Source organism: Pituophis catenifer, unplaced genomic scaffold (genome assembly GCF_029215685.1).
Source record: "Pituophis catenifer annectens isolate HBS135680 unplaced genomic scaffold, rPitCat1.0.hap2 SCAF_12, whole genome shotgun sequence".
NCBI classification, from domain to species: Eukaryota; Metazoa; Chordata; class Lepidosauria; order Squamata; family Colubridae; genus Pituophis; species Pituophis catenifer.
The window spans coordinates 4932464-4951616 of NW_027256892.1; the positions used below are offsets into that span (position 1 = coordinate 4932464).

Sequence of the window (19153 nt, forward strand, 5' to 3'; positions counted from 1 at the left end):
CCTCGAAATGAGCAGTTTAAACTAATGCTCCAGCGCACAAAATTCAGATTCTGCCTACAGTGTCTCTGCTATCACTGTCTTCCAATAAAAGTTCCTTTTGAAATGCTGCTTGTTTCAAGAGTTCTGCTTTCTTGAGAAGGCTGGTGAGGCAGGACCTTACACATTCATTTAAGCAACCATTTGCTGTTACAATGGCACCAGTGGTGGAATTCATATCTTTTTACTACCAGTTCTGTGGGTGTGGCTTGGTGGGCATGGCAGGGGAAGAATACTGCAAAATCCCCATTCCCTCCCCAATCCAGGGGGAAGGATATTGCAAAATCTCCATTCCCATCCCACTCTTGGGCCAGCCAGAGATGGTATTTGCTGGTTCTCTGAACTGCTCAAAATTTCTGCTACCGGTTCTCCAGAACCTGTCAGAGCCTGCTGAATAGCACCCTCAAATGGCACTGAAAAAAATCAATTTAGAACCAGACACTACACTTATGACCATTGCAGCATCCCTACATTCATGTGATCAGAATTCAAACACTTGGCAAATAGCATGCATTTATGATAGTTGCAGCCTTCTGGGCTCATATGAGACCATTTGCAAGTTTCTCATCCAATTTCCAACCAGCAAAGTCAATGGTGGAAGCCTGATCTGCTTTACAGCTATGCAATTGGCTGGCAGTGATCCGCTTAACCGCCAGGGCAAAAGAGGTCATAATATTGGGCATGACTCATTTAACAACCACCTTGCTTAGCAATGAAAAATTCTGATGCCGATTGTGGTTGTACACCAAGGACTACCTTGTAGTAGCTTCAGCCATTTAATTACCTTTACAACTGACACCTTGATGGCAGGATCATCCATGAACATCCAGCCAAGGGAATTAGGGAATAATATCCAGCATTCACTACTTCCTCTTGATGAAAGTCAGAGAAGTAAAGATGTCTTCTCTGTATGAAAAACAGCTAATCAAAGGCTGTACAGTGAGCCTATCAATAATGGCAATACTGGGCACATTTTTATGCATCATTAAAATGCACTGCTATTTTGACCTATCCATCAAAATGTTGGTGTCAGTCTCATTTCTCTTTTATTTGGGCAGCTAATAGGATGTTATAGATGAATAGAAAGCCAGTAGAAAATGCCAATGACCTGTTTAATATTTCCAACTTGCAGGATACTTTCTTAGGGTTGGAATACCTGATATGTTTGCAACGTATCATCCGAGGCTTCTAGAAGCCACATTATTAATGGATTTTGCCAGCAGGATCAAAGATCTCACTCATACTACCTGTCAGCGTTCTGATGCTGCCATAAAAAGGAGGAGACGAGGCTTGACTTTTCACCTACTTATTTTCTCTGTAGATAATATCCCCTAGGAGATGGGATGGGAGGGGGAAACATTCCTGTGGGGTGAGGTCAGAAGCTGGGGAGACTGACTTGGAAGATGGCCAATGAGAAGATGAGAATTGGGGAATGGAAAGGGAAGGGTTTGGGGGTCAGAGGGTTAGTATCGGCTACGATGAAGTCGGGACCAAATCTGTCGTACTCAATAAATGGAATATTTCAGCAAAGATTAATTGTTTGGGAGTGCAATTTATTTGAGATGACATCGAAACCTGACACTACCATGATCAATCTCAATTTTATACCATTGCCTCTTGAAAGAACCCAATAAGGATATCCAAGGATGAATTCTCTGTATGAAAAAAAATAATTTAACCAAACAAAGCTTATTCACCTCTGTAGCTCTCAGGATGTAGTTTCAGTGTTCTATCAGTTAGACCATTTGTTCCAATTAGACCATGTCACTTAGTATTTTATAAAGTTTATTGTCATTGTACGTATATACACAGTATACCCATACAACGAAATTCACATAACACCCAGAGACCAAGCCCAAAACACATGACAATCCCCAGACACACCCCCACCCACCAAAAATTCTCCACCCCTAAACCACCTAAGCAGACCAAGTAATGCTATCCACATAGCAGACCAAGTAATGCTGTCCAACAGCTCACTGATGGTGGCCCTTTAGTTCCTTGTTGAGTACAATTATAGCTCCGGGATAAAAACTATTCAGAAGACTTGTGGTCCGAGTTTTAATTGTTCTGTATCTTCTGCCAGAAGGCAACTGTCCAAAAAGATTGTAAGCAGGATGGGAAGAGTCTCTGAGAATGTTGTGCAACTTCCTCAAACAGCAAGATTAGAAAATGTCATCCAGGGCTGGTAGCTTGAGCCTGATGATATTCTGAGCAGTTTTAATAATTCTCTGTAGAGCTTTTATGTCCGCTGCAGAGCTGCTCCCATACCATGCAAGAATGCCGTATGTCAGGACACTCTCAATGGTGCTGTGATAGTAGGACAGAAGTAGATGCTGAGATAGATTTATCTTCCTGAGCATTCTCAAGAAGTACAGCTTCTTCTGTGCCTTCTTCACAAGCATGTCAGCATTCATAGTCCATGAGAGGTCCTCTGAGATATAAATGCCCAGAAATTTAAAACTACCCACCCTCTCCACCTCCTCACCATTTATGTACAATGGTAAATGTACATCTCTCTTCCTCCTGAAGTCAATTATAAGTTCTTTAGTTTTTTTGGTGTTAAGTATAAGATTGTTTTCTTTACACAACAATGTCAGCCCTTGTACTTCCTTTCTATAAGCAGACTCATTGTTCTTATTAATGAGCCCCACCACTGTCATGTCATCTGCAAATTTAATAATTGCATTGGTGTTATACAATGGGGTGCAGTCATGTGTATACAAGGAATAAAGGAAGGGGCTTAGCACACAACTCTGGGGGGCTCCTGTGTTTAGTATCAGATAGAAGAATGGTGATATCCCATCCTTACTGACTGTGGCCTATCTGTCAGAAAATCCTTTATCCACAAACAAATCCTCTGATTTATACTCAAATTGGTCATTTTAAGAAACGATCTGTTGGGTAGAATGGTGTTAAAGGCACTATTGTCACTTAGCATTTCTCTCTTAGCTATCTTGAGGAACATACCTTACAGCATATAATGCCCATCCCATCTTTTGAAACCTTTCAGAGAAGTTCTGCTCAGAAATTTATCTTTTAATCATACTCAACTGGGATATTTTGATGAATTATAAGCATCTACAAATTGAGTTAGGGGCCATGAGAAATCCACATTTATTTGGACCTTGAATTCTTGCCAGACAAAAAGCTAAGGCAATTTTTTAAGTCTGGGATTTTACTAGGAGATGGAGAATAAAAGACCAACTGACTGTTTTTTAAGGAAATAACAAAGAGGGAAAACTCTACCAGCTGCATTCCAGTCATACCTGCCAGTAAATGTACATAAACTAAATGAAGAAAAACACTTTAGATTTAGGCAAAACATTCCTTCCCTGTACAACTGGCCAAGACTGTTGACAAGGTGCTCTGAAGGTATCTGATCTACTTATCTTTCTCAACAACTCAACAACAATCAACTTGCTTCTTGAAGATAAGTAAGCTTGACTACACTGACCTTCTGAAGCAGAAAACCTTGTTGGTACATTCTCCTTCCTCTATAGACATCAAAGACTTTTGTCGTGTGGAAGCAACACAATTATGGAACTGTTCCTTTCCTGCTGTTGATCCCAGCTAAAGCTTGAGGGAAAATATTTAATTACTCTGCAAGTACTGAGCAATTTCACATTTTCTTGATTGATGACTTGATGTTGTATCATTCATAGCAAAGGGCAGTGAGTTGCACCAACTAATACCCCTTTTGCACATACATACATCTTTTGGCAGATGTTTGGAGTCAGGAGGCATTCTTGGAAATCAGAATTATGCTGTAGCCAAACTTTTCATTTTGGAGTGTATGTTTTGACTTATATTCAAATCCCTTCCCATTTTGAAGGCAAGCTTAGTATATCTCAGCTAAAGTATACTTCACTCTCCATTTCTTATGTGAGGTAAAAACAGATTAGACAAGGGGGTACATGTCTTAAACTCTTTGAAGAAAGTTGATTTATAGGTGTAACAAGCTATTAACTAAATGAATATGATGCAGAGCTGATAAGAGCATTGTGAATTAAGTGACGTCTTCAACAATTATGTCCAACTCTATCAATTCTGGAATTATTTTCAGATGGAATGGAACACAAGACCAAACAAGGGTATAAAATGGTGGGAAATAGTTAAATTCAAACTGAAAGAGTTACCAGATATCCAAAATTCTGCTCCCCGAGACAAGCAAGATGACACTTCCTCCCATTTCAGGAACAATTTTTGTGGCAAAGTAATCAGACTTCAGGACTTGTTTGTGGACATATTCGCTTAGGGGTAACAAGTACAAAATTCTCTCTTTAATATACACTGCCTTAGTCTGCCTAATGGCCATAAAGCTGGCCCTAAGAAGCAAGCCCTAAACTGATACTCAGCCATTATAGTTTGGGAGTCATAACTATAGCTTATGAATTGTGGTACCAGACAATATAGTGAACTGAAGATTGTCCAGAAAGTCTAAGATGATGGAAATATATTTATCTGAGATAGGGTCTGGCATAAACAGAACAGAATAACAGAGTTGGAAGGGACTTTGGAGGTCTTCTAATTCAATTCCCTGCTCAGGCAGGAAACTCTATACCATTTCAGAGAAATGACTGTTCAATCTCTTCTTAAGACCTTCTAGTGTTGGAGAATTTCTTCTGGAAAGAACTTCTGGAACAACTTCTGGAGGCAAGCCGATCCACTTGTTCTAAGTGTCAGGAAATGTCTCCTTAATTCTAGGTTGCTTCTCTCCTTGATTAGTTTTCATCCATTGCTTCTTGTTCTCCCTTCAGGTGCTTTGAAAATTAGGTGGACTCCCTCTTCTTTGTGGCAGTTCCTTAGATATTGGAACACTGCTATCATGTCAACCCTATTCTTTCTTTGCATTAAACTAGACATAACCAAGTCTTAAGGTAAAACTTGCATCCCTTTAGGTTCAGAGTTTGGCATGCCTTTATGCAGAAAGTCTAAATACAGTACAAAATAAATATTAGAAATACTAATAAGGAATATGCATTAATTTGCATCATATTTCAGATCCTTGGGCCTTATCAACCATCCAATGTGCACTTATAGATACAGTTTACATTAATTAATATCAGCAATATTAATGTACAGAAAATATTTACCCACAGATTTATATGAAGAGCTGCCATCATTTTACAACCAAGCAGGTCTACTTTCTAAATCATTTAACCAATGTTTGCATGACACATAAATGCTTAATAAAAATGTACTGGCAGTTTATGTCTCATATAATGCTATAAACATTGGATGAATATACGTAAATAATATCAACACACATAGATAGGAACACTTAAGTAGCATATCCCCCCCTAACACAGTAAATATTTATAAATTTTGTTCACATAACATACTATGGCAGGTCAAGTAAATGTTTACTAGATGGGTTCACTCAACACGATTGTTTAACATGTTAAACTTGGTTAAATTAATTAAACTTGATTTTCTACAGATGTATGTCTTAATGTGATATGTATACTGAGATTGATTTTTGAGTTTACGATACAATGTATTGTGTGAACCCAGAATATAGATTACCATTAGCTCAAATGGCTGTTTGTATATAGTTGGAGCTTGCTAAAGGCATTTTGCTTCATATTTTGAATTTTACAAGGGTCTACAGGAGATATCCATGATAGCCCCCATTCTTTGTTACTTAACAAATGGAACTGAGATGACTATTGTTCTGTCTCTTGTTTGTTTTGGTTCTTGAAATACTGAATAGAGATATAAGACAAGCAGAGAGAATTGTGGGAGTAAAGATTTAAAAAGAAACTTGAAAGTTAAGGGCTTTTGCAGATGACTTGGATAATATTTATTTTTTATTGGCAGGTTTATTGACATGGTTTATTTATTGCCTGAAACCTATTGGATTCTACATGACTTATAAAAAGTACAATATAAAACAGAACAAATCGGTATTAAAGTCAAGTAAATAAAATCCATAATTAATTTCCAAATATAATTAGAAAATCCATACCTTCCAGGGCCCTTCACAGCTGTAGCTCCACAACTTTTTCAATAGCCTTTCCTCAGAAAGAAAGAAAGACTTGAGACCAGTGGGAAGTTGTCCAATTTTGTTAGATCGGGGCCTGGCTTTTTGAAGGGTGACTATCCCTTTAAGAGCCTCTGGTTCCCCCAAATCAGAAAATATGTATTGCAAGGTAAACACAGATCTAATATATAGTCAGTCTCATAAATCAGGATGAGCTGGAATAACAACCATGATTGTTATGGTAGCCATGAACGACTGACTTTTATTCAATCCCAGGAAGGGGAGAAATAGCCCCAGCATTACCAGAATGGCTGATTCCACAGCCATCCCTGAAACCAAGCAGCTCAGTAAAGAATGCTGCTGCCATGTAGCAATGAAGGATGGTCTAATAGCAAAATCCCCAGCTCACCTTTGGCTCAGGAGTAAGTCTTTAGATCTGGGTACATGTGGAACAGAGGTCCTTGCAATAGCTAGGGTGCCCTAGTATATCACAACCACATCACCAAAGATGGGCTTCAGCAGGTTCTGACCAGTTCTGGAGAACTGGTAGTGGAAATTTTGAGTAGTTCGGAGAACCGGTAGTAAAAATTCTGACTGGCCCCGCCCCCATCTATTCTCTGCCTCCCAAGTCCCAGCTGATCAGGAGGAAATGGGGATTTTGCAGTAACCTTCCCCTGGATTGGGGAGGGAATGGAGATTTTACAGTATCCTTTCCCTGCCATGCCCACCAAGCCACGCCCACCAAACCATGCCACACCCACCAAGCCACGCGCACAGAACCGGTAGTAAAAAAATTTGAAACCCACCACTGCACATCACCTTCTCTCCCCATGGATTGGGCTTGTATAAAGGAAAGGGGGGATGGCTTTGGGAGCACAAAGAAAAGCTACCAAAGGTTAGATGAAAGATGAGTCTGGAGCAAAATGCAAGGTGACGAAAAGGTCTCAGATAAATTCTCACAAAGGTGTGTGTGTGGGGGGAGGCACATTCAGACTTGCAAGATTCAGTTACTGTAACTTTATTATTTATTTATTTGTTTCAATTTGTATACCGCCCTTCTCCAGCAGGACTCAGGGCGGTGAACAGCCAGAATAAAAACAGAACATGCAAAATTTAAAAACAGTTTAAAATAATTAAATATTTTTGGTCGCAATTTAAAACAAACCCAATTAAAATCAATTAAATTTAACCAAAAACTGTGGGATCAAGCCAGCCCGGCTAGGTGAAATAAATAAGTTTTCAGGGCCCGACGAAAAGTCCGGAGGTCTGGTATTGTACGTATCTCTGGGGGAAAGGTTGTTTCAGAGGGCAGGCGCCGCCACAGAGAAGGCTCTCCCCCTGGGGGTCGCCAGCCGACACTGTCTGGTGGACGGCACCCTGAGGAGGCCTTCTCTGTGCGAGCGTACTGGCCAGTGGGAGGCTATTGGTGGCAGAAGGCGGTCTCGTAAATAATAAACCTACATTCCTAGGTTTCCGAGACTGATCTGCTTTGAAGGGCTGACAGCCTGATGCAAAATATGAAACCTGATGGAACAGTTCTCCATGATCCCCGCCACTTCTCATCCATCCAGTTTTCAGTGATGCATACCAGATCTGTCCTCATTCTCAGTTAAATCATGGAGGAGGCTGGTTTTATTACAAACGGAATTGGCAATCTGGTTTCCTGCTCCTGTGACTTGGGGGCTATCAACTACCATCCGTGGTCCAAATTAGCCCAATCTTCTAACACGAATTGTAGGTTTTCCACTCACCTTTTATAACTGTTTCCAGCATAGTTATTATTATCGGGGTGGGGGTGGGGGTGGTAGAGAGGGGGCATATAATGGAATGAGAACTTTTGTGGAACACGGATGTTTCAGTTGCCAATTCCATTGTTGTTGTAGATTCCACAACTTGAAACCTTGAAATAAATAATTCAATGGTCTCATCTTTCCTCAGTCTTCTGAATAAATGTGGCATGTAAATTTTCCTATTCACTTATTCACTCTGCTTCACAGAGAAGCGGCACATCCAAGCGATTCTCCCTCAGGAAATTGACCTCTTTCACACTTGAAAGCTGGAAGTTTGATATTTTGAAAAGCAAGAGGATGTTAACATTTCAACACTTATAACATCTGATCTCACTTGTAAAGAGGATGGGATTTTTTTATAGGAGGAGAACAGAAATAATGTACCAAGTGTAGGAAAGGTCTCGTGAGAATTTTTTCGCCAAAGCATCTTGCTGGTTCTTCATGTATCCCTGTATCCATGTGACAATCAAATGAACAATCTACAGTAACTCCATGCTTAATTGTGCTAATAAAGAGCTGAGAGTTGAAGTTAGTTTAGGGTCTCATAGGACACGGTGTTCATGTGAGAAGGAGGATTGGCAAATATGAATTTATTTTATTGAATATGATTGCCTTTCTCATTATCATGACTCTTGGCAGTTAAAAATATAATATTACAACTGAACTTCCATGCCTGATGTTAAAAAGTAAAGGTAAAGGTTTCCCTTGCACATATATGCTAGTCGTTCCCAACTCTAGGGGATGGTGCTCATCTCTGTTTCAAAGCCGAAGAGCCAGCGCTGTTCGAAGATGTCTCTGTGGTCATGTGGCTGGCATGACTCAACGCCAAAGGCCAGTAGTGAAATCCATTTTTTTTACTACAGGTTCTGTGGGTGTGGCTTGGTGGGAGTGGCTTGGTGAGGGTGGCAGGGGAAGGATACTGCAAAATCCCCATTCCCTCCCCACTCCTGGGGGAAGGATATTGCAAAATCTCCATTCCCACTCCATTCTGGGGCCGGCCAGAGATGGTATTTGCCGGTTCTCTGAACTACTCAAAATTTCCGCTACTGGTTCTCCAGAACCTGTCAGAACCTGCTGGATTTCACCTCTGCCAAAGGCACACGGAACTCTGTTACCTTCCCACCAAAGGTGGTCCCTATTTTTCTACTTGCATTTTTTTATGTGCTTTCGAACTGCTAGGTTGGCAGAAGCTGGGACAAGTAACAGGAGCTCACTCTGTTACGCGGCCCTAGGGATTCGAACTGCTGAACTGCCGACTTTTCAATCGACAAGCTCAGCATCTTGGCCACTGAGCCACCATCTCCCTTATGCCTGATGTTAGAGGTGTTAAAAAAGGCCAATACTTGCTAATAAGATGATGTTCCAAAGACCAGTTCCACAGCAGAAAATGGCCTCTTCCTGAGTTCCACAAGATAGCATTCTTTAATAGATGGAACCCAAAGCTTTCTTCTTTTATCAGATATGATGGTATCCAGGGACAGTAGATGCAATTGTGGAGAGGTAGTCTTTGAGATGCTCCAATATGAGGTTGACATAGAGGAAAGTCTTAAAGGAATAAGGAGGTTGATGTGAAGAAAAAGCTTGAAAATGGAAGTAATTATTTGCAGCTAAAATGGCAACATGGATTTTGACTGTTGAGGGGAAAAAAACCCTGTGGAAAAATGGCTAGTGATTAAAATGGATGGTACAGTTTTGTGTTCTGCTGAAGGTTTGTTAATTCTTGAGTGTTTAGAAGTCCACACAGCATTTGCAAATGCTGGGCCTGGAGAAAACTCACCAAAGAAGAAAAGTACCATTGACCAAATGACTAAACAACTCATACAATGTCTAGGGATGTATCAGAAGTTAGATGAAGGATTACTTGTAAGTAGGTCACCAGTTCGATCCAGATCAACTTCCAGTTCATTCAAGTAAGAGAAATTGTAAAAAACCACCACCACCACCACAACAAGAAAAACTAGTGAATCCTGCAAGATCTTTTCCTAACTCCAGTTAGGAATAGTTTCATTATTTCCCAATATGGAGCGATGCATATATTCTGAGCACTCACATATGCTAAGGTGTTCACATTTAGAAGCTTTGAGATAAAAGTTACAAGGCAGGGTGAACATACTTCTCTTCTGTACCTTTATAATGACCTGCTCTGCTGGTAGAGAACTGTTTCCTGCAGAATGTGAAGCTATTAAGGGGTTGCAAATCCCTTACATAGCTGGAAGCTGGAGAAGAAAGTGCTTTTCACTGTCTTTTAAATAAAACAAGGGGGAAAAAAACCTGGAATACTATGTGTCACTCTTTCAATTGAATCCTTTAACATATCCTTTGACAAACTGAACTCTGTAAACATCCCATGTGCTAACTGAAGAGTGTTTTTGTGCATGTGTGGATGTCTTTGTTATTCTGCTTCATTAATACCCCCTTGAGTTGTTTCAGTCACATTGCTTTCTTAATTTATTTTTTTCTGTCCTTTCCATTATTTCCCCTCTGACCTTTTATGGAAGAAGTATGGGGGTGGTGGTTTATGTAGGACATATATGACATAATTTCAGTAGTAGAACTAAATTAAATGTCTATTTTATTTTTTAAGAATACTATCTTTCAGCTTATTTTGGTAGTGAGAAGAATATTGTCCACCATTCTGATGATCTCCATTTTCTCCTAATCAAGAATACCCAGGAACATTCAAGGAAAATAAAAATGCATACACAGAATAGCAATAGCAATTAGACTTAAATACCATCCCATAGTATTTTACAACACTCTCTGGGCAGTTCTTTTTGGAGCATTATTTGCATATAACCCCCAACAATCAGGATTCTCCTTTTACTCAGAAGGATGGAAGGCCTGAGTCAACCTTGATTCCCCATCGGGATCAAACTCCAGGCTATGGGCAGAGTTTGCCTGCAATATTGCACTTTAACCACTGTGCCACCAGGGCTCTTATAAATTCTTAACTGGCACCATCATAGAAAGGCATCTCTAGACAGGGAGTCAAATAAATAATCACCATGTCCAGAAGAAGGCAATGGCAATCCATTTCCATACTGCTGTCAAAAAAAATTACATAGATAAGACATGTTCATTAAATCACCAGGAGTAGAACTGAACTCAAGATGGTTTTTAGCATCTTCATTAGGATTATGTAGTTTTTTGAAGGGATGCTTTGTCTAAATCTTTGTAGAACTGCTGTAGATGAGCAGGCTGAGCCTGAGGGAGAGGTCAAATGCATCATCAATTATGAGACCCTTTGCACCCACAAGAGATCGAAGTCCAGACCACCTTGAATTCCTTTCTGTTCCTAACACCCACTAATTTCCCTTGACTGTTAATAGTTCAGATTCTTGTAGGGTGTTTAAGCTTTATACTCATTGAACTGCCTGAATCTCCTGATTTCCCTGGCGCTTGACAAGTGGCTGCCCAAAGCAAGGCTGAGAAGTGACGTATCCCTTTGTTGTAGTAGAGTAGAACATCCTCATTCCTTCACAATCATTATAACAAAGAACAAGTTTGTGTAAGTGTAGCACATGAGAAATAGCTCAGGATGTTAAAGCACTGGCCCTATCTAAATCTTCATTTAAAAGTGCTTTACTATAACAAGATGAAATCACACCACCACAAGGCAAATATTGAGGTGGCTTCAGACTGTTTCTGCAATAAAACTTTAGGTCCTTAGGAAAAAAGAACATAACATCAACATCAATAAAAGAAACCAACTCTCCAATTTTTAACGATCGGTGGATGGTGCAAGTTACAATTAAGTAGAATATCCTCTTCCTTTTCCACCCCCTTTCTAGTCTGTTAATTATCCATTGTAAAAAGATCTACTTGTTCTTTCTACAGGTCTTAACTGACTGCTTGAGGGGAGGTTTTTATTCTGATTATACTCTAAAGTTACTTTGGCCATTGCTCAATACTGTGATGGATTTCAGTTGTTGTCTTCTGAAGATTCATTCTGGCTTCAAGAGTATCAATCATAGTTCTGCTGTCATTTTGTGAGATTTTTCAGTTAGAGAACCCAAGACACATTATGTGAAATGACACTTTTCAGATACTGATTGTCAAATGTCAAGAATCTATTTTCCATATGGGATTCCAGTGAGGAAGACTTGCTGAGAGATCACTTCTCATAGGTTGTTCTGTCTTGAACTGAACACAAGTCATTATTTAAGAACTTGTGCTCATGTTCAAGACCTCCTCTTCCCATCTATCTTATTTTTTTTTCTATTTATTGTCTTTTAGATTATAAATTGCAAAAAGGAAACATGTTTCTTTTTTTTATTCATTGCATGTGAATCTTAGAAATCCTTATGCTAAAAAGGCAGTGAATGACTGCCTTGAAATGACTATAATCCATTTTATAAAATACCGAAGTGCACTCATAAATCACTTGACCTTTAAACTGGTCCAAAATAAGTCTTTTTCTTGTCCATCTGTAACTAGACTTTATTCAATATTACCAGTTTTTCTAGACCCTTTTTAGTGAAAGAAATTCTTAAGGCTATACTAGCTGGAGCAACAAATGAATCACTTATCTCACTCCCCCTCCCCCGTTATTTCAGGTTGCTATACATTGGCCTGTGTGTAAACATAATGTCTGCATATGGAAAGAGAGTTTTCCATTAGTATTTTAGTTAGGTGTCAAAAAGTTGATTAGGGACAAGTGTACCTGTGAATTGTGATTTCAACTAATTTCTCCTTTGCCTAATTACAAATTCATTTTAGCCAATTTTGGAATCAATTTAAAAAAATTGACCTTTTACCCTTTTTTGGGTATGCACACTTTTTCTTACAATAATGCATTTTGTAAAAACTTTCTGCTCTTATGAATATTTCTATATCTAATATAGTTGGGGTTAATAATAAAAATGCATTACAAAATTTTAAAATGTAAGAATTTTGGTGAGGAAGCTCATTTCCATTGTATAAGAATTATCTCATCATCTCAAAGTTACATTCCCCTCTCTGTGTAAACTTTATTTATTTATTTATTTTTAAAAAATGATACTTCACCCAATGCAATTAGTCCTATATCTAGCTTTGCACTTATTTCAGAGTTGTCATAGAGAGATATAGGAAGAGATTGCTTAGAAATATAGGTCCAAAGATAATTACGTCCCTTTAGAACATAAGTGCTATAGACAGAAATTATTTCACTTCAATGCCTTCCTAGAATGAAAAGAATTCTAAGTTGTGAATAGAACTCCTTCTTTAGGTCAACTACAGGGACAATTTTAAATTAGTTTCTGCTATTTTAGCATTCCAATCTTTTGTAAGCCACCTTTCCGATTCCACTTCAATAACCAATGTGCAATTAAATACACACAGGGTGAGGACTTTCTACTATTATGAAGTTTGTGCATAAATAATAATAATAATAATAATAATAATAATAATAATAATAATAATAATAATAATGCATTCCATAATTTTGAAAAGAAAAAAAAAGTTGGTGAGGAAATGCATCTCAGTTCATGTATATGTTCTGAAGGTGCAACTTGGATAAAATCATTAAAAATTGGAGAATAGGAATTCACATTCTAGGTTACATTTCCCTTGCTATCTACCATTCTTATTTGTGTGGGTGCATGAGATTGTATGAAATCAGGCTAGTGTAAAATGGAAATGTATTCTTAACCCAAACCCACCCAGTGCAATTTTAATCCTATGGATTAAATGAACTGATTAACTATGGGATTTAGAAACTTATTCTGGCTAAGTGAGTCATTCCAGTATAAGAAAATATATAAGGTACTTGATTAAGTTACTCAGTTATGTCATTGTTTGCGTGATGAAGTTTTTTTAAAAGAATGTATATAGTAATAGTAATAAATAGTAACACACATACAAGCCCACAAATGTGCACACATACATACATATTGCATATTTAATTTAAACAAAAATAGAAAGGTGGTAGGTGGTTGGCTATAAATCTAGGCAGTGATCAGTCATTCCAGTGGAGTCAATATATAGTTAAGTTTAATACAGTTTTTACCTTATCTCCAACTTTTCCTTCTTTTTTTTTTTAAGGGATGATTGTTGAGAAGGTAGATGGACTACAGCTACAGGGACTCCTGGATGAAACAGATTTTCTGGATCTTTTCCCATCAGGATTCAGGGTGTGAGATCAAAACTTCATTGACCATCTTGAAGCTTCTGTAGGACCTGGATAAAGAGTCCTGACCTTGTTTGATTTATTGGCAGTTTCAGTGCCATGAACCATGGAATCCTAGTGGGTTGGTTGCATGTGCTGGAGTGAAAAATTATTATTTTACCCTTTCTTAGCAATTGGATTCAATCAGTGATGGTGGCAAGTGAAAGGTTGGGCCCTTGGGAGCGTCATAACAGGGTGCAACAGTATTCTTGCCCTTGCTGTTTAACATGGGAAATTTGGAGACACATCATCTGTAGTGATATTCAGTATATTTCCAAATGCAGTGGAGGACCTGAGTCAAATCCTGAAGGCTATTAAGAATTGAATCGGGAGAAGGAAGCTTGAAATCCCAGAGTAGCAGTGGATTCATAAGAACTTTTCCAGAGATAGTCCATCTTTGACCCATGATGGGCTTGTGCTTTCTGAGATTGAGTAGCCTTGAAATCTATAGTTCTCTTGAACTCAGAGCTCCTACTCAAATAGCAAGTAGAGAAGGTCATCAAACAGTTAGATCTTGTGAATCAGTTGCAGCCATTTTTGGAAGAGGAACTTCTTGGTCACTCATGCTCTTGTCACCTTTCTATTAGATTGCTGCAATTTGCACTACATGGGATTGCCCTTGAAGACCATTTGGATACTTATCATTGAATAGCTTGAGGACCAATAGGAGTGCCTCATTCTCCCATGTATTATCATTACACAACTGCCAGTCAGCTTCTGGATCTTATGTAGCGTTGGCTCTTAATGTCTTAGTTTGCTTTCTCTGCTTGCTGAGTGATGTCTAGTCAAAGGGGCTTGCTGAGTGTCCCAAATATCTGGAAATGCCAACTTCAGGGACTCCATGATGAAGCCTTCTTAAAGATAGTCTCCTGCTTCTGGAATTGCCTTCCACCAAATATTCAAGCACTTCCTTTTCTATTATATTATATTCTATTATATTATTTGAAGGCTCTTCTGCCTGGGATGGAGATGATTGAGAATTTTGTTGTCCAAATGAAAACATTCAATCATTAGTTTAGGTGTGGCATCTCAACCACAAAATAATATGTTTATTTTCCCCCATCATTTTTGTTCTTTTATTGATAAAAACTACACAAAAGCTAACTGATCAGAATAATTAATTAAAAATAAATCAAACAATGTTACACATCCTTCCATGATTTCTTTACTTTTCCCTTTTAAATCACATCTTCCTTCAAATTTCACCAAAGCATCCTTTTTGTCAGCCCATCTTAATAATTTTCAACAGGTAGGGTATGTAATGCATATCTCTATAACCAAAGTCCACCCTTTCCCTTACATTGAGAAGTTCCATATTCAAGTGTGAGCTCATATTGCATCATTAATCACCCCCCCTTTTTTTTAAAGAGCCCCAAACATAACAAAAGTGTCAACAATGAATCACAATGAAGATAAGAAAAAAAAATCAAGGAAAAGTCACCCCCCTCATCGAAAATGTACAGCATGTGTTTTAAATGTACATGCACCCCAAGTTTTGTCAGTTATGCATCTTGGTTCTTTTACAGAATTGTCCGTTTGGTTCGATAAATGCCTTTGACACCATATTTGGAATTGGAATTTATAAGACAGATCTTGCATTCTTAGGAAATAAAGAAGTGAGAAAAAATTGATTTGGTATGTTCCAATTTGAAAAGAGGGGAAATGTTAAAGGAAACCTCTAAGACTAATAAACAATTATAAAGAAATAATACTTCATTCTGTATTTGGCAGACCCTCCCTCCCAACTCCCCCTGCACCCCAAAGTGGCATCTGTGGTTCTTTTCCATCAGAACCGTGCAATGTAGAAAAATCAAATATACAAACACAACTTTTAATCCATCCCTTTATCTTGCTAGAGTGAAATCTAACTTCTTTTTTTTTTTCATATAAGAACTCAACAATCTTTTTGTTTGTTTATTTACACCGAGAAGTTTGTTCAACAGTTTAAAACCAAAGGACATTTTGGAATTCACCAATCTGTACGGCCAGGTCACCAGATTGAATTTTCACAATGTTCTGTGAGACATCTGCCATTTTGTTCTCTTTCTGTGGTTTTGGGTTGAGAACATTTTTTTCCACTGGAACGGTTCAAAATGTCTTCTTGCGCCTTTCAACTCTTGAATCGAAGGGCCGTTTTTCCCTGCAGAGGGGAAAATAAGAACCTTCCCACACATTCTTCTTCATTTTCATTCAGAAGGTGATCCATCAGTTTGGTATTCTCTCAATGTAAATAGCTGGTGCAGCAGAGCGGGCAATGGTAGCAATGAAGCTGTGATCTCGACTCAGCTCCAAATTGGTGGTTTCAGCCTGGTCTCGGGAGATAGTATCATATCCCTTATTTACATGGAGAGGCTTATGAGCCTGGCAGTATCCGATCACTGGTTGGTCATAGCCGTAATAGGGCAAAGTCTTCATATGATGAGGGACCTGGGAAGACACAGATTAGCACAATTTTAGAAGAAAGTACATATTAAATCTTAGCATCAAAAAGACAGTGTAGGTTGCGACAAGTGCTTCAAAGAGGGCTTTGAATTAATAAAGGAAAGTCCTTTATTTACCTTGGTGATAGTTCACTAAGCAATTGTTTTTATAGCTGTTAAAGTCAAACATTGGTTGAATTAGATGTATAGCTTATGAATTGCTCATCTACTCCTGCATCTTGGAATTTGAATATTGGTTTTACTCTGGAGAATCATATGGGTACTACAAGCACATTGCTACTAATAAAAACCTCCTGAAGAACAGTTCTAGGAACGAAAACTACTTAATCCACACAAGATTAAAAATAAAAACAAAATACAATAAAGGAAAATAGTGTGTTTCTCAGAGATATTGGAATATAGGATTCAAATGAAATGAAATTTTCATGGGCCTAGAGATTAAATGCCAAGCTATGCTAGATTTCTATTTAGCTATCCATCTATCCATTCATTTTATCTCCCCAGCCATTCTATCTCCTGGATTGATTTAAAAAAATGATAAGGCTTCCTGTGCAGTTGGCATTTAGTTCATCATTTTTAAATTTAGTAGTTGAAGCACATGGCTATAAGCAGCCAATCGTTTTCAGAGAAGGATAGAGAATTATCATTAAGTTGAGTTAATTTTAAATTGATTTTAAATTGGGTTATTTTAATTTACGGCCAATAATATTTAATTATTTTAAATTGTTTTTAAATTTTGTATGTATTATTTTTTACTCCGGCTGTTCACCGCCCTGAGTCCTATTTTGGAGAAGGGCGGTATAGAAATTTAAATAAATAAATAAAATAAATAAATAAATAAGTAAACTCTTTTAAGTTCCATACTATCCCTTATCCCCTTAGTGATAATGCCTTTCATCAACATTCCATTTGGCGATTGCAAGAATTAGTAAACCAGGGGTGTCAAGAGAGGTTAAATTTCAAGATGGCAGCCAAAACAATATGACTGAAGCTTCATTCTTTTAAAGAAAGGGGCACAGCTTTGATCGAATAGCTGTGGCTGACATGTTGGCTTTTTTGGTGTCTCCTGTGGATGTCCCTGCTCTAATTAATAGTATAAAGCAGTGGGTGTTGTGTTTAGTTTAGTTTTTTTTTTTAATTTGTCAAGAACGTATTAGGGAATATATATATAAGCATGAATTGAATACATAAAATAGATACGAATAGAGGAAACATTAGGACAGGGACGGTAGGCATGCTGGTGCTCTTATGCACGCCCCTTACAGACCTCTTAGGAATGGGGTGACATTAACAGTAGACAGTCTTAAGTTAAAATTTGGGGGGTTTTGGGATGAAACCACAGAGTCAGGTAGTGCATTCCAGGCATTGACCATTCTGTTGCTTAAGTCATATTTTCTGCAATCGAGTTTGGAGTGGTTCACTTTAAGTTTGTATCTGTTGTGTGCTTGTGTATTGTTGTGGTTGAAGCTGAAGTAGTCATTGACAGGTAGGATATTGTAGCAGATAATTTTATGAGCTATGCTTAGGTCATACTGAAGGCTAAGTTTTCTAAGCCCAGAATTTCAAGTATGGTGGCATAAGTATTTTATTTATTTTATTTTATTTTTCAATTTATATACCGCCCTTCTCCCTGAGGACTCAGGGCGGTGCACAGCCAGAATTAAAAACATGAAATACAAATATTAAAAACAATTAAAATCTATATAAATTTGGCCCAAAATTTAAAAAACCACAAACCAATTAAACATTTAAAAATTTTAAAAAATTTCTTCCTAAGCCAGCCCGGCTTGCTGGAAAAAGTGGGTTTTAAGGGCACGGCGGAAGGCACTGAGGTCTTGGATTCTCCTTATCTCTGGGGGCAGCTGATTCCAGATGGTAGGTGCCCCCACAGAGAAGGCTCTCCCCCTGGGGGTCACCAGCCTACATTGTTTGGCTGATGGCACCCTGAGGAGGCCCTCTCTGTGGGAGCGCACGGGTCGCTGGGAGGTCGTCGGTAGCAGCAGGCGGTCTCGAAGATAGCTAGGCCCTATGCCATGGAGCGCTTTAAAGGTGATAACCAACACCTTGAAGCGCACCCGGAAGACTACCGAGAGCCAGTGCAGCTCGCGCAGGAGCGGTGTTACATGGGAGCGGAGGACTCTTCTTATGAAATATTTCTGGACACGTTCAATTGTATTAATGTCCAATATGTAGTGTGGGTTCCAGACAGATGAGCTGTATTCGAGAATTGGTCTAGCAAATGTTTTGTATGCTCTGGTTAGCAGTGTGATATTACCGAAGAAAAAGCTATGCAAGATTAGGTTTACAACTCTTAATGTCTTTTTGGTGATGTTGTTACAGTGGACTTTGGCACTTAGATCATTGGATATGAGTATCTAATCCAAGGTCCTTGGCAGAGTGAGGGTCATCTACAAGGTCATGTCCACTCAGCTTATATTTTGTGTTCTGATTCTTTTTGCCAATGTATAAGACAGAGCCTTTATTGGTTGAGATTTGGAGTTGCCAATTGTTTGATCATTCCGACACAAAGTCAAGGTCTTTTTGAAGGGTATCAGCATTGTTGGTGGTGTTAAATATGTTTACATCATTGGCAAAGAGAACACAGTTTCTTATAACATGATCGCAAAGGTCATTTATGTAGAGTGTTGGCTCTAGAACACTGCCTTGGGGGACACCGCTATTAACAGCTGCAGGATTCAGAAACTGAGCCACCACCACCCCTTTCCACAACCCTGAAACAAAACTCAGCTGT

The 19153-nt window shown here is 38.6% G+C and overlaps 1 protein-coding gene across 1 annotated transcript in view; it reads right to left on the minus strand.

Annotated features, from left to right (window-relative positions):
• Positions 1–16165: 16165 nt before the first annotated feature.
• Positions 16166–19153, minus strand: part of LRRTM4 (leucine rich repeat transmembrane neuronal 4) — a 404742-nt gene continuing 401754 nt past the window's right edge. Inside the window, exon 2 of the mRNA XM_070952589.1 lies at positions 16166–16387. Coding sequence (XP_070808690.1) covers positions 16166–16387 — 222 coding nt within the window. The remainder of the gene's footprint in view (positions 16388–19153) is intronic.